The 16,376-nt window shown below is 47.4% G+C and overlaps 1 protein-coding gene across 1 annotated transcript; it reads left to right on the forward strand.

The window, feature by feature from the left end:
* Positions 1–6: 6 nt before the first annotated feature.
* On the forward strand, positions 7–14,670 carry AMHR2 (anti-Mullerian hormone receptor type 2). Its single transcript, XM_049625586.1, is given in 11 exon segments — positions 7–6,235; positions 6,491–6,682; positions 6,949–7,023; positions 7,210–7,328; positions 7,443–7,673; positions 9,249–9,363; positions 9,506–9,678; positions 9,882–10,029; positions 10,201–10,337; positions 11,224–11,408; positions 11,410–14,670. Coding segments are annotated over 11 exon segments (1,848 nt in total). The 5' UTR covers positions 7–5,886; the 3' UTR covers positions 11,534–14,670.
* The last annotated feature ends 1,706 nt before the right edge of the window (positions 14,671–16,376 follow it).

The raw sequence follows: 16,376 nt of genomic DNA on the forward strand, positions 1-16,376 counted from the left end.
GTTTCAATGTAGTCTGTAGCTCCTTTGTAAACCAATTAAAAAAAAGTTTTTTTAATAAAAAGCCACGTCTCTGGTGTGTTGACAGGGTGGGAATGGGGAGAAATATGGTTATAATTTCATATACTGAACCCAACAGAGGTTTCCAGGTACACCATTGTGCTGTCATACATGTTAATACAATTGCCCTACACTTAACTCCCAGGCAAACAATTTCATGACCATATCAATGTACCATGAGTACATAGAAATGTGGAGGACTAAGAGAAACGGGGCAGGCCCAACCTCTTTTTTTTGTTGTTGTGTATAAGCTTTTTATTTTGGAATACGTTTAAATTTAAAGGAAAGTTGCAAAGATAGTGCAGAGAGATTCCATGTACCCCTTACCCAATTTTTTTCTATTGTAAATATACTATTCTGTGTTGTCAAATCTCAGAAACTGACACTGGTACATTCTGTTACCTAACCCCTAGGCTCTATGGGTTTCACATCTTCTCATTGATGTTCTCCTGTTCCAGAATCCATTCTGGGATGCTACATTGCCTTTAGCTGATACTCTTCCCAAGTCTCCTCTGGTCTGTGACAATTTCTTAGTCTTTTCTTATTTTTCATGACCTTGACAGTCTGGGAGTATTGGCCAAGTGTCTTGTAGAATATCCCCCAATCTGAATTTTTCTGATGTTTTGTCATTATTAGATTGAGCTTATAGGTTTTTGGAAGAAACACCACACAGGTGAAATGATGTGAAATGTCCTCATCACATCCTATCAAGGGTCATAGCCACGTGACCCTACTGATGATAGTCTTCATCACTTGGTTAAGGTAATGTTTGTCAGATTTCTCCACTGTTTTTCTTTCCCTGTTCTTTGGAAGCAAGTCAGTAAATCTAGCCGACCCTTAATGGAGTTGGTAGGAATTAATTTCCCTTCCTAGTGGAAATAGTATCTATGTAGAGTATTTGGGATTCTGTGAGAAAACGGTCTTTTCTCCCCTCACTATTAATTTATATTGGTATGTACTCAATGTATATTTATTTTAGACCTGGTCTATAATTCGGTACTATATTATTTTCATTGCTCAAATTGTCCCAGCTTTGACCATTGGGAGCTCTTTCAGGTTGGCTCCTGTGTCTCTTTGATACATCTACATCCTTTTACTTTTTTGAGCACTTTTTAAAGAACTTTCTGAAGTACAAGATGCTTCATGTTTATCTTGTATTTTCCCTGTCCTAGCCTTAGGATCAGCCATTTCTCCAAGGACCCTTAGTTCTTTATTGGAGAATGGTATTTAGAAACTAAGATGTAGTCCCAACGTATTTTACATCAATTAATACCAGTCTGTGTCTAATATGATCGAATCTAGATTATGGCCCCATCTGAAACTGAAATGGAAGTTATTCTGACAGTCTTTCCACTTTCCAACAGCCTATGGCTTCACTTCCCTTCCTACCTATCCAAGAATCCTTGGTCACTTGTTTATACTGTGGCTACCAGCATTCTCAGTCAATTGTGTTCATTCGACTACCTTTGCTTTGTCAGTCACTCAGCCATGGCTAAACTCAGCCATTGGATTTCCTTATGTAGCCACTAGCAATACAACATTTTAACATTTGACTTTAATGATGCGGGGGAGGATTTTTTGGTTTTGGGCTCTTGTTTTGGTTTTGTAGCTCTAAACGGGCCTTTAATATTTGTGTCATCTATGCATTCAGTAAACATGTATTGGGCCCTTACTGTGTCCTGGGTACTATCCTAGTTTGAGGATAAAAAATGACAGGTCCTGCCATCAAGTACTTCATAGTCGGGTGAAAGAGAGACACCATTAATTGCAGGTTTCCCAATCCTGACCCCATTTTTTTAGCAGATGATTTACTTCCTATTACACGGAGATGATGAATTTCTTTACTTCCCTTTCCCTCCATTTATATAGTCACTGATACTAGTTTACCTCCTTATCTTTTCTTGGGAGTGAGTTTGCCTTTGCAAGGCCAGCACTGCCATTTGTGCACTCAACCTCACTTGTTTTGATGATATTTTCCCCTTTCATCTTCAGTCTCTCCTGGGTTCCCTTTTGTCACCCTGTAAGCATGTTATCTGTCCCTCTGTCCTTCTGCTTCCGCTTGTAAACTTCAGATCTAGTCTCTTTTGATTGCCACAGTTAGTGCAAGTAGTTTACACTTAGTTCTTCTCTTTTATTCACCCCTCAGGCCACTTTGTTCAGCACCTATCAGCGATCTGGTTGCCAGCTCCAGTGGTCTTTCAGTCCTTTGCCTCTTAGACCTTACTAAGAAGCAACCATGTGCATCTCAGAGCTCTGGTCCCTTGGAGTGTGAGGCTAATAACTCCTCGTTCTCCTTCAGCCTTTCTGACTCTCTGTCTCCTTCATAGCTACTTCTGTCCCTTAAGTGTTGGGGTCCCTGTCGTGTGTCCTTTCCCTTACTCTGCCTTTCACCCCCTTAAACAAGTTGTATCCACTCTTCAGCTATCCCAAATTTTAAGCCCAACCTTTTCTCTCAACCTGGCAGACTGCTTACAGGACATTTTCATCTGGATGTCCCACAGATAACTCAAAATGAACATGTAAGACGGGGAAATAATCCTTTATATTCCCCATCCCACTTAACAGTGTTACTACCCCTTGATCATTTATACTTGAAACCTCAGAATCATCTTCCAATTCTCTTTCAAATACCAACATTCATTTGATTACCAATCCTGTCAATATTATCAATACAGTGTATCTCAACTTTTTCTCTTTTTATTTCCACTGTTCTAGTACTCATCTTGGCTAGTGCTCAGGTCTCATAACTGATCTCCCTGCTTCTAGTCTCCCCGAACCAATCATCCATCTTCCGCACTGCCACCAAATCCCTCCCTAAAATTTTTTGCTTTTAGGAGAAGTCTAGTCTCCTTGATAGAAACTTGAAAACCTTTCCAATCTAGGGTGCTTTTCTTCTTCATATCTCATACCCCTTTCTCCTGCTTACTCTCCCTGCCCCCAACACACACCCTCTAGGTACTTTTCTTCCCTTGTCTGCCCTGGACAGAATTAGCCTATTTGATCTTTCTCCTTATATAACTCCTTGCCCATACCCCTAGTCTGACACGTAATTTTCTGGTTGCTTGTTGATGTATCTTCTTGCCTTTCTAGACTCTGAGATCCTGGAGGGCAGGAATCACACATCTCTTTGTAGACCCAGCACCTAGTGAAATTCCTTTTTAAGACTGAGACCTAAGGGCGCCTGGCTGGTTCAGTTGGAAGAGCACGAGACTCTTGATGTCAGGGTCGTGAGTTTGAGCCCCACCTTGGATGTAGGGATTACTTCAATTAAAAAAACAACACAACAGAATAGATATTTCTGAGTTAAATGAATAAACAACTCACTTTAATCCTGTAGACATGGGGGTCACAGGTAACTTACTGGGCCACTGCAGACTTGAATCGGGATCCTGATGAAGATCTTTGTGTATGTGGAATCCAGGGAGACTTTATTTCTACACTGAGGTTCTTTCTCAGGACCTTCCTAATCCCTCAGCTCTCAGATTCTTACCCCTTCTATCACCACCTCACCTCATAAACCTGGATGGAATGTTTCTGTCTTTGAAAAGGAGTAGGTTATCCAAGGCTTTGGGTGAGGAGACTGCCTTCCTGCCTGATCCTTGCCTTGTTCCCCTCTGGAGGAGGTAGTCTCCTGAGACACTCCAGACACAAGAAGTTATTTGATCTTCAACTCCTGCCTGCCCACCTCCCCACTCCCACCCCCAGACTTATCTGATCTGGGAGCTGGTGAAGGAAGATCGCTGTAACTAAGTACAACATTCCATCTCACTGGCAGGGCCCTGCAGACTCCCAGAAGGTCGGAGGGAGGGATGGGCAGCTGTCTATCTGCCTCTGGCCCTTGTCATTCCTCCAGTTGCTCTTTCACAACTACTGGAACTTTTACTCTTTCCTTCCTTCATGCAGGGTCCCCAGGAGAAAGGCTCCAGAATCAAAGAGTTGGGGCACCTGGGTGGCTCAGTCGGGTAAGGCGTCCGACTTCAGCTCAGGTCATGATCTCACGGTTTGTGAGTTTGAGCCCCACATCAGGCTCTCTGCTGTCAGTGCAGGGCCCGCTTTGGATCCTCTGCCTCCCTCTCTCTCTGCTACTCCCCTGCTTGTTCTCATTCTCTTTCTCTCTCTCTCTCTCTCTCTCTCTCTCTCTCTCTGTCACTCTCAAAAATAAAACATTAATAAATATATTAAAAAAAAAAAAAAAAGAAAGAGTTACAGCCTCATTCCTGGTCTAAGCCAGACCATTGCCAGAAAGGGTTTCTAGGCAGCCACCAGGGGGACAGAGGCTAGGAAAACAGGGAACTGGTCCCCTCTGACTCTAATTCTCATGGGAGCCAACTGCTCACAGATGTGGAAATGATTTCCTATTACTGTAATGTCTTACTCTGGGGAAGAGTCTGGTGGAGCTGGACTCCTGTCTCCTATTGCACCACAAACCATAGACTTCTTCCATCTCCATGCTGACTTTCCCACTGTATACCCTGTGCTCTCCCTTCACGTTTTACAGTCTCTGCAGTTTAGTAGATACAGGTGATACTAGTCCTCATAGGAGGCTGGCCCTTTTTGCCCCCAGGAAGCATCCTGAGTTTCTCCTATGTCTGCTGACCTCTGGTGGCGATAGTTTGAACTGGACCCTCCTTGTCTAGTTAGTGCCTGCTGGCAGGTAATGAATGGTGTACATTTTCTCAGCCATCCAAATTCAAATATTCAAACACTGTATCAAATGGAAATATTTTTTACTGCTGAATTTTTTGTTTTCAGGCCTCATGACATAATGTAAAGAACAGAGCCTGGGCTTTGAAATCAGACTTACCTAGGTTCAGATCCTAGCTCTGTTTCCTAGCAGAGTGACCTTGGTCAAGTTACCTAAGCTTACCTTTCTTACCTGTAAAGTGAAAATAATAATAAATAGCTCAATGGGAAAATGAGATGATTGTAAAATGCATAGCCCTAGCTGTGCCATAGCACATAGGTGCTCAATAAAAGTTTGTTACCTTCTCAATAATAGTGATTTTGTTCAGTGTATGACTCCATATGATTTTAAAATTTTTGGTAACATAAAATTTACCATTATTCCCATTTTTCAATGTGACTTTTTTAAACTCTGAGAAGTTTTATATAACTGCTTTCTGATTCTTGAGTTTGGAAACTGAGGTCAACTTTAGTATGGTCTGTGAAGCCTGCCTCTGCCCAAAGAGCTACAGATCCGAGCCCTGAAAATAAGGGTTAGAGAGATCTTGGGCACAGCCAAATGGTTCAGTTGACCTCACTCTGGTTTCCAGCCTAAGAAGGACTGACAGGATCCAGCACTTTCTTCCAGGGTCAGCAAAGGGCAGAGGTCTGAAGTCAGGCATCACAGGGTTCTCAGCTGGGCCTCCAAGACCCCCTCCTCCCACTTTGCAGAGAAAAGAGGAGGTGGCTGCAGAGAAGAGGATATGTGATTGCTTCTCTGCTCCTCCCTCTCCCTGCTTTTCCCTACACCCATCCTCTCCCCCACAGCAGCCATCTCCCCCACAGCAACTGGAAAGAGGGAGGGGGGCGGAGTTGGGGACTGAGGGATCAGAAGACCCACAGCGTCCTGTATCTGAACGAAGCTCTTGCCGGGGGCAGCTGTGCTGGTTCATGCTCCCCTCTCCATGCTGCTTGCCTCCTCCAGCATGATGCTGGGGACTCTGGGCCTTTGGGTACTCCTCCCCATAGCTGTGCAAGGTAAGTGTCTACAGGGTGGGGCAGGGCCTTTCCAATCGCCCATTGAGGGAAAGCGGGACTTGAAGCAGCAGCCATCCCTTTGGAAGAATCAGTGGGGTGGGTGAGTGAGGGCAAAAGGTACGTGTCCCCATGGTGGGGTCAGGTTCCAGGCCTCTGCTGACCCTGTTTCCTCCTGTGGCTTTACCATGCTGGCCCTGGGATATGAAACATGTTCTGTCCCTCCTTTTGGCTGCTGCTTTTGCCCCTGCGTTCACTCCCATCTTGAACCCTCCCCTCTCCCCACCCTGGGCCACAGCACCCCCAAGCAGGAGGACCTGTGTGTTCTTTGAGGCCCCTGGAGTGCGGGGAAGCACAAAGACACTGGGGAAGCTGCTAGATGCAGGACCAGGGCCCCCCAGGGTTATCCGCTGCCTCTACAGCCGCTGCTGTTTTGGGATCTGGAATCTGACCCAACACCAGGCACAGGTGGAGATGCAAGGTGAATGGCAAAGTATATAGCAGGTGATAGCTATGGTGGGAGACAGGTACATCCTGGGGTGGGGGTTATAGCAGTGGGAGAGAAGGAGAAATGGAATGTGTGGAGGGAAAGAAAAGCCCATATGAGATGGAGGGGATGTCTTTGATAGAGGACGGGGTTACCCTCTCTGTTCCTAGACTCCATTATGCTCGCTCGCCCTCTCTCTCTCTCTCTCTCTTTCTCCCTTTCTCCCCTCTTGTAATTCCACCCCATCAGGATGCCGAGACAGTGATGAGCCAGACTGTGAGGCCCCCCACTGTGAGCTGAGCCCCCGAGCCCACCCTGGCCCCAGGTCCACTCTCTTCACCTGCTCCTGTGGCACTGACTTCTGCAATGCCAATTATAGCCATCTGCCTCCTCCAGGGAGCCCTGGGACTCCTGGCTCCCAAGGTCCCCAAGCTGTCCCAGGTAGCCCCTCAGGGTGCTGCGGCCTGGTGGGGGCTGGGGCCCAGGTTAGGATGAGTGGTAGAACCAGGGCCAGTTCTCACCCTACCCCCATCCTAAGTTTTCCTCCTCCTGGCCTTGAGAAGTTGGTTGCCCTGGTGACTGGGAGATAAGGGGCTTGTGACCAAGGTGGGGGTGGATCCAGAAGCAAGTTCTCTGAGGAGGGTGAGAGGAACGGAGCAGATTTGGGACAGGGCTCATCTAGGCTGCATTCTTGCCTTAATGTCCAGGCGAGTCCATCTGGATGGTGCTGGTGCTGCTGGGGCTATTCCTCCTCCTGCTGCTGCTGGGCAGCATCATCTTGGGTACTAATCTACCCCATTCCTCCCTTGTGACCCCAAGTCACTGCCCCAAAGCTCTGACCCCTCTCCACGTTTCCCTGACCCCATGGTTCTGAGATCTCTACACCCTGAGCCCATTACCTCCCACAAAACCCCCTTCCCAGTCTCCATGACTGTGCACCCTGACACAAGGGCTTTTTTCTGCCCCAGCCCTGCTACAGCGAAAGGCCTGCAGAGTCCAAGGTGGCCCAGAGCCAGAGCCAGAGCCAGGCTCAGGCAGGGACTGGAGTGCTGAGCTGCCCGAGCTGCCCGAGCTGTGTTTCTCCCAGGTGCCCGGGGAGGGGTGGGGGAGGGTCCTCCAGTCACCCCCAGAAGGTGGTCTGGGGAGGAAGCCTGGCCCTGACGCTAGCTGAGGCCCACCCCCGGCACCGTGTCCCCACCAGGTAATCTGGGAAGGAGGTCACACAGTGGTGTGGGCTGGGCAGCTGCAAGGCAAGCTGGTAGCCATCAAGGCCTTCTCCCTGAGGGCCGTGGCCCAGTTCCAAGCTGAGAGAGCACTATACGAACTGCCAAGCCTACAGCACGACCACATTGTCCGCTTTATCACCGCCAGCAGAGGGGGCCCTGGGCCCTTGCCCTGTGGGCCCCTGCTGGTACTGGAGCTGCACCCAAAGGTGAGGACCGAGGGACATCTCTATGTGTTTGCATGTGTGTGTATGTGGGTGCATGGCTGGATGGCAGCGGGGCCCTGCTTGTGCTTATTCTTCTTCAGACTTCTTCTTCTCCACATTAAAAATGGTTTTTTGGTTTTTTCTTGGTTTTTTATTACACAAGCAATACTGCTAATGTTTTTAACTCATAAAATACAAAGAAGAGGAGATTTCAAAACGATCATATTCCCATCCTTAAAGAAAACCATTGTTAAAGAAATATCTCAAGGCACGGCCCTCCAAACTCATTTATATATTCATTCAACCAATATGTATGAATTACATGTCACACCTCCTGTGCTAAGAAAGACATCTTAGTCCCTGCCTTTGTAGACTTTATTTTATTATGTTTTAAGCTGTTTAAATGTGTATTTATTTATATTGAGAGAAAGAGAGAGCATGAGCAGGGGAGGAACAGAGAGAGAGGGAGAGAGTGAGAATCCCAATCATCCTCTGGTACCATCAGCCCGGAACCAATGTGGGGCTCGAACTCATGAACCATGAGACCATGGCCTGAGCTGAGGTCAGGGGCTTAACTGACTGAGCCACCCAGGTGCCCCTGCCTTTGTAGATTTTATAGAGTAGTGGGGGAGACAGGGTGGGTCAGGTAAACACAAAACTGAGTTTTGTCAAGCGCGTTAAGTGCTGAGAGAGGGGGTACTGTGAGAGAAGAAGAGATGTGACTCGAGGGGAGGGTCACGGACGGGAAAGAGGAAGAGGAAGAGGCAGGCAAGGATCAGACCCGGCCTGGCCCTGTGGGCCTGCTAAGGACTTGGGACTTTATTAGCACCTGCAGTCCTCGATCTCTGACATCTTGAATTCTGGGAAGTCCCCTCTTTGTGCCTTAATGCCCAGCTCAAAAATCTCTGCTTTCTTGGTTTTGTTTGTTTGACTTCCCTGGCACACTGATGGCACTTGGTAATGTTTGTTGAATGAGGGATGCTGTGACTCCTTTGCCTCCCAATTTCCACCTGCCCCCCACCTGCTGCTCTTCTGCCCAACAGCTGTCCCCATCGGCTGGCTATCCTATACAGGCCTGACACTTCAGGCCAGGAGGTTCACAAAAGGTACCAGTACCTAGTTTGCCTTGCCTCTTCTGTTTCTGTTTTTGTCTCAAGTCCCCAGGCAGTAGAAGGTGGTTACTAGTGAACGACGCTAGAGTCAGACCGCTTGGGTTCAAGCTCTGGTTGTCTCTCACCAGGTGACTTCCAGCAAGTTTACCTAGCTCTCTTTCAAGCTCCTCATTGGTGAAACGTGAATCACAGGAGCACACACCTCCTAGGGTTGTTGTGAGGATTACGGGAGGGCTGGCACATCGTAAGAGCTCAGACATTTGAAGTAGGGTTACTGTTTTTCCCGTCAATCTGACTGATGTACATTCTCACTCCTCCACTGCCTCTTGTCTCAGCCTGGATGGATCAGTGTGTCAGTCTGCTAGGGGAGGCAGGGGGATGTCTGTCAATTGATCTCTGCTCCCTGGGGTAGATCAGCCACCTCCAGCTTATCATGTGTCTTCCTCTTCTCTCTGCTTCTCCCTAGGGATCCCTGTGCCACTACTTGACCCAGCACACCAGTGACTGGGGAAGTTCCATGCGGATGGCGCTGTCCCTGGCGCGGGGCCTGGCATTTCTCCATGAGGAGCGCTGGCAGGATGGTGGGTGAGCTGGGAGTAGGAAGCCATGGGAATCAGGAGCCACACTGCTGTTTCTGATTCTCCCTTAGCTAGAGATGGGAAGAACTAGGGTCAAGAGAAAGGAAGAAGATCCATACCCCTTCAACCTTGGCTTCTACCACAGGCCAATACAAACCAGGTATCGCCCACCGAGATCTGAGCAGCCAGAATGTGCTCATTCGGGAGGATGGGTCGTGTGCCATTGGAGACCTGGGCCTTGCCTTGGTGCTCCCTGGCCTCACCCAGCCTCCCACCTGGGCCCCAACTCAACCCCGAGGCCCAGCTGCCATCATGGAGGTGAGTACTCTGGATAAGGGTGAGGCCCAGAGATGATGGCAGTGTTCCTGATGAAGATGTGGCCTTTGCTGTGGCAGCAGTGGGGCAGTACCTGTAGAGTTTGGGACATTGCTGAGTCTAGTTGGGGGGATGTCGCGCGTACCAGTGTTGCAGCGAGGCTTGCCAGTGAGATGATTCTTGGCCCTCCATGCCTTTCCCTCTAGGCTGGCACCCAGAGGTACATGGCACCAGAGCTCTTGGACAAGACTCTGGACCTACAAGACTGGGGCACGGCCCTCCGGCAAGCCGATGTTTACTCTCTGGCTCTGCTCCTATGGGAGATCTTGAGCCGCTGCCCAGATTTGTGGCCTGGTAAGGATGAGTGTGACAGTGCCCCCTCTCCCCTCCTCTCCATGTCTCACTTGCCCATTCTAGATCCACTTGCCTCCTGACGCAGGAAGCTCTGCCCTTCTCCCTCTCGGCCTTTCCACAAGGAGACACCCTAGGGCTAGCTGACACCTAGCCCCCTGTGCCTTTCCCCAGACAGCAGACCACCACCCTTCCAACTGGCCTATGAGGCAGAACTGGGCAGCACCCCTACCACCTGTGAGCTGTGGACCTTGGCTGTGGAGGAGAGAAGGCGCCCCTACATCCCATCCACCTGGCACTGCTTCACCACAGTAAGAGGCCACCTGCTGGTGGGCTGGGGACCTGGAGGGTGTGGGCCTGGGCTTCAAGGACTTGACTACCAGGACCAGCCCATCTGCTCCTGTCTCCTCTCATCTGCCACCACTCCTGGCTCATGTTCAGCTGGAGCTGAGCAAACTTGCCCTGTACCTCAGCTCATCCTCTTCTACCATAAGTCTCACACAGCCATTCCTGAGACAGGCACCTTCCTCTTGCTCAGACTTGCTTGGTCTGTCTCTCTTGTCTCCACCATCCGTAAGCCCTGTGTCCCAGTCCCCTCTTCCAGGAAGCCTACCTTGGCCTTGCTTCTGCCCTGAGCTCTGCTCCCAAAATGGCTCCACTCCTGGTACCCAGGAGCCCAACACTCCATCCAAAAATTCCTCGCCCTGTCCTACACATCTGGGTTTCTACCATGACCCAATAAAAGCCAGCCCTGGGTACAAAGGGTTAAAATAGTGGCCAAATGGTGAAATTGCAGGGTCTGTATAAATAGTTTCCTAACAGGAAGCCCCTTTCCCTGCTACCTGGCCTGAAATTTCCACTGCACAAGTATCTGTTGGGTTAAGCAGTGTTTGCCTAAGACCCTGGTTGCCTGAAAGGAAGGAGAGTAATTTCCCATCAGTGTGTTAAGTCATTAACCTGAATTAGCTTCTCAGAGGAAAAGGTGGTCCCTCTGGAAGGCACCCAAAGAACCTGTCTCATAGGAAGCAAGATGCTGAGGGCTGGGTCTCATTTGGGGCCGGGAGAGGGAGGCTCCAGGGAGGGTCAGAAGAGGAGTGTTGAGAACAGGGTAGCGGTGGGCACCTTTCAACTCTGGGGCTGGTCAGGGGGCCACTCAGGATCCCGGGATTAAATTTGCCTCCCGGTCCTTCTTGCCAGGACCCTGGTGGCCTGAGAGAGCTGCTAGAGGACTGTTGGGACGCAGACCCAGAAGCACGGCTGACAGCTGAGTGTGTACAGCAGCGCCTGGCTGCCCTGGCCCGTCCTCAGGAGGCCCGCTCCTTCCCAGAGAGCTGTACCCACGACTGCCCACCTCTCTGCCCAGAAGACTGCCTCTCACCTCCTCCCCACTGCCATTCTCCCTTGTAGGCCTCCACTGAATGTCTGCTGCTTCAGCATTCAGCAAGGCCCTGGTGCCAGGAGTCCTCCTGTACCATCTCTCACCTGTAAATATGCAGTTTATGTATAACCTATGTACATGCAAACATAAATACGGTGATCAGATACCTGTCTGCTCTGCCTCACCACTGCCTTTCCTACTTGCTGAATGCTTGGATCCTTCTGTGGCCATCTAGTACACTGCAGTCCCAATGAGTGACTAGGGGTGGGTGTGCACAGGAAGGAGACGAAGTCAGCATTATCTCCATGTCCTGGGGCCTTCCTTCATGTGATCCTGGGGCTCCTCCTGTCTGTTGTCTTTTCTTTCTCTTCCCCAAGCCTTTATTTGGTGCGATCGCATGGCAGAGCACTGGGGAAAAAGGGGTGGATGTGATGAAACCAAATTGCTGCTCTGAAGGTGCTCAGAGAGGCACAGCTCACTTTGTGGGGCCTGCACAGGGTCCTGGGGGTGTCCTCTCCTGAGGCTTGAGTGGGAAGACCTCACAGGGCACGGGAAGCTTGGGTTTTGAATGAGTGGTTTTCCAGGAGTGGTGAGGGCAGTAGGTGTCGTGTCATGTGGTGCAGTAAGAAACCACAAGGAACCTGGGAAGCAAAAGCGCAGGGTGTGTTGTGGAGAGAGAGGGGGGAAGTTATGTGGAGATTGTAGGCAAGGCCTTGTGAGCTCTGCTGAGATGTTCTTCCTTCATTTCTTGTGCGTGTGTGTGTGTGTGTGTGTGTGTGTGTGTGTGATTTCTAGTGGCTTTTCTTTCCCACCCCAGACCCCATTCACACAGGGTGCCCTTCAGGGACATGTTACAATGGGTGCCTGGTTTATAGCACTAGTTCATTTTTTTTATTTTTTTTAATGTTTATTCATTTCCTGAGAGAGAGAGAGAGAGAGAGAGAGAGAGAGAGAGAGAGTGCGAGCAGGGGAGGGACAGAGAGAGAGGGAGACACAGAATCCGAAGCAGGCTCCAGGCTCTGAGCTGCCAGCACAGAGCCTGATGCAGGGCTCAAACATATGAACCATGAGATCATGACCTGATCTTCTTTTTTTTTTTTTTAAACTTTATTTAAGTAAGCTCTATACTCAGTGTGGGGAACTCATGACCTCAAGATCAAGAGTTGCATGCTCCTTCAACTAAGCCAGCCAGGAGCCCCCCCTAGTTTAGTTTCTAACTACCTGAGTGCACTTGGGCAAGTTATTTTCTCTTTCTAGGCCTCAAGTTTCTCACTTGCCAAATCAGGGGGTTGGAGGCCTTCTGGTCTAACTCCAGTAGACGATTGGGACGGCTCTGACTTCACTACAACAGGATTGATTCTTGCTCAGTGACTGAGCCCTATGTCTTTGAGCAAGTTACTTAACCCTAGAATCTGTTTTATCATGTGTAAAGTATGGATAAAAATGCCCACCCTGATTGCAGAGTTGATTCAGGGTAAAAAAGAAGAGGTGACAGGTCCTGTGCAGCACCTGACCTCAGTGGACACTCTATAAATGAGAACAGTTGTGACTGAACATTGAGATGATCTCTCGTCCCTTTCTAGCTTGGGTGTTCTAGAGTTCCAGGATTTAGCCTGTGCAGAGCCTATCCACTTTCAAGCCCTGAGACTTCACTTTCCTTCAGAACTCTAATTCTCTGCAAGACATCATCGTGTGAACAGGCAGCCACCACCTGAAACCAAACACATCAAAATCCAAGATCCTGCTTCCCCCTCACCAGCTGGGCTGCCCTACCCTCTTCCCTGGCTCTCAAGAGCACCCCGTTTCTCTCTCCATCTCTCTCTCTCTTTTTTTAGTAATCTCTACACCCAATGTGGGGCTCAAACTTACGATCCTTTGATGAAGAGTCACATACTCTTTAAATTTTTTTTTTTTTTTTTTTTTTTTTTTTTTTTTTTTTTTAGAGAGAACAAACAAGGGAGAGGAGCAGAAGGAGACAGAGAATCTTAAGCAGGCTTGACTGACTTGGTTTTGGTTCAGGTTGTGATCTCGAGATTCATGGAATCAAGCCCCCTGTCAGGCTCTGTGCTGCGAGTACAGAGCCTGCTTTGGATTATCTCCCCCTCTCTCTACACGTCTCATTCTCTCTCTCTCCCTCTCTCTCAAAATAAATAAATAAACTTTAAAAAATCTTAAATGAAAACTAGAACCAAAAACAAACAAACAAACAAACAAACAAACAAAAGAAAGCCTAAAAAACTGTCACAACGAAGAGGAGCCTAAGGAGACATGACGGCTAAATAAAATGTGATATCCTGGGTAAGATTCCAGAATAGGAAAAGGACACCAGGTGAGAACTAAATAACTCTGGATAAAGTATGGTTTAGTTAGTAATCATGAATCTGTACTGGATCATTACATTAAGGTAACAAACATACCATAATAATATAAGGTGTTAATAATAGGGGGCTGGGGGTGGGGGATGTGAAAACTCTGATTGCCTTCTCATTCTGTAAATCTAAAACCGCTCCCCGCAAAAGAAAGCTTATTAAACAAAAGTATGACCATCTCCAAAACTCAGAGCAGCCACAAATACAAAGAACAATGGCAGGGTTGTCGTAAGCATGACAATGCACACTTGCGGTATTTTTGAGTAGGTGTGTTGTAATATGTTGTATTGAAGGGATCACTAACATAAAACCCAGAAAACTTAAGATGATAATCTTGGCTCTCCTAGCTGTGAACTCTTAGAAACGTTTATTTGTTTAATTTTCTCAGCAAGGGGAGTGCATTATTCTCTAAGTCATTTACAATCCTATGATTCCCTACTTCTGTGATAAAATATTAGAGTCCCACTTGTGAAGATTACTTCGCCAAACCCAGTGTTTACCTCGTACGATACTGCTGATTAGTGACCCCATGCTCACAGAGATGCGTATTATGTCATGGAGATGCAATTTTGGGGGGAAAAATTGTATTCCTCACACCCAGTTCCCCCTATTATTAACATCTTACATTAGTATGGTATATTCGTTACCTTAATGATCCAATATAGCCTCGTGATTACGTGATTATTAACTAAACTCCATACTTTATAAGTACACTTTTTAGAGAGTTGAAAACATAAATCTCTGAACAGAGATGGGCTCATGGGAAGGAAGCTATGTGGCTGAAGACAGGGGCAGTGGTCGGTGAGAAGAAGACGGATTCGTCACTATCCAACTTTTTTTTTTTTTTTTTTACCTCTTGGATTTTGAACTATTTGCATGTTCTATTAAAATTAAGTGTTTACTGGGGCGCCTGGGTGGCGCAGTCGGTTAAGCGTCCGACTTCAGCCAGGTCACGATGTCGCGGTCCGTGAGTTCGAGCCCCGCGTCAGGCTCTGGGCTGACGGCTCGGAGCCTGGAGCCTGTTTCCGATTCTGTGTCTCCCTCTCTCTCTGCCCCTCCCCCGTTCATGCTCTGTCTCTCTCTGTCCCAAAAATTAAAAAAAAAAAAAAAAAAAAAATTAAGTGTTTACTTAAAAAGTTCATGCCAGAAAAAAAGGAAATATGCCAAAGTATTAATAGTAGCGATTCTGTTTGGGTAATGGGACCTCAAAAACAATTTTCTTTTTCTTTCTGCTTTTCTGTTTTCCAAATTTTCTTTAATTCTCATGAATTACTTATAGAATTTATTGAAAGCACGTAAACAAATTATCATCAGGAAACATTCCTTGAAAAGCTACATGTGACTTTACATTGTCTCCCTTTGGTACTTAGGAACACAACTTGTAGCATATTTTGTGCCTATTGTTATGTTGTTTGCTGAAATTATTTCATATGTGAGCATCACATTCTCACCTAGACTGTAACTGAGAGCATAGAGGGTGTGGAGGAACATAGTTTATACTCCTTCCGGTTCCTTTATAGCACTCAGTTCAGGACTCTGCATACGGCCTGGGGGACTGGATAGAGTCCCGAATTCCTGACCTGAATTTGTTACTAACAAGGGTGAAGCCTGCACTAAACCATTTCTGCTTTCCGAGCTTGTTTTTCCTCATCTGTGCAAGGAGGGTGTCGTTCACTTTTGATGTACTAAATTTCTTTTCAATAAATGCTTTTTGACCAACAGACCTAGTAGGAAAAAGATAAAGAGCCTATAGAGTAACACATATTGGGTTCTGGGATAAAGTTTTATGCCTTCGTCTACCTGCCATAGGCCTACCTGAAGTTCTTAGAAAGCAAGTGAAAGGTGTCTCATGCTGCTTGTCATTTCTACAGTGCCTACCTCGGGTCTAGGGAAATATCTACAAAATCTTCTATATCTTCAACCTCTTCTCTGAATGTCCTTTTCACTTTCTCCCACCCATGAAAATGAACCTTGCTTTTCCCAGAGTGGTAGCTTTTTTTCTTTTGCATACTCTGGAGGATGGTAGATATTTTCCTTTCTGTCTGTGGTTGCCTCCAGATCATTTCTCCATCTTTCTCCTCCAAAAACCCAAGCATCTCTGAAATACATGCCATCAGGGGCAGCTGGGTGGCTCAGTTGGTTAAGCACCCAACTTCAGCTCAGGTCATGATGTCACTGCTCATGAGTTTGAGGCCCGTCCCAGGCTCTGTGCTGTCAGCTCACAGCTCAGAGCCTGGAGCCTGCTTCAGATTCTGTCTCTGTCTCTCTGACCCTTCCCTGCTCATGCTCTGTGTCTCTCTGTCTCTCTAATATAAAAAATAAACATTAAAAAATTGATTTAAAAAAGTGAAATACATGCCATCAGACCACACCACTTGCTACTTCATCTGTTGTGATCATTTACAGACCTCCTGGTCACTCCTCTGTATTTGTTGAACATTTCAGCAACTGGCTCAAAGTCTCTTTTTATCACTACTTTTATCATCATTATATACATTCTATACATCACTAGCCGATAAATCTATTTAATCTTTTCTTCTTTGACCTTTTCCTTCCAAGGAGATTTTCCTCCACCAAGAACTCTTTCAAGCATTCCACTTTCT

The sequence above is a fragment of the Panthera uncia genome, chromosome B4 (assembly GCF_023721935.1).
Source record: "Panthera uncia isolate 11264 chromosome B4, Puncia_PCG_1.0, whole genome shotgun sequence".
In the NCBI taxonomy this organism is placed as follows: domain Eukaryota; kingdom Metazoa; phylum Chordata; class Mammalia; order Carnivora; family Felidae; genus Panthera; species Panthera uncia.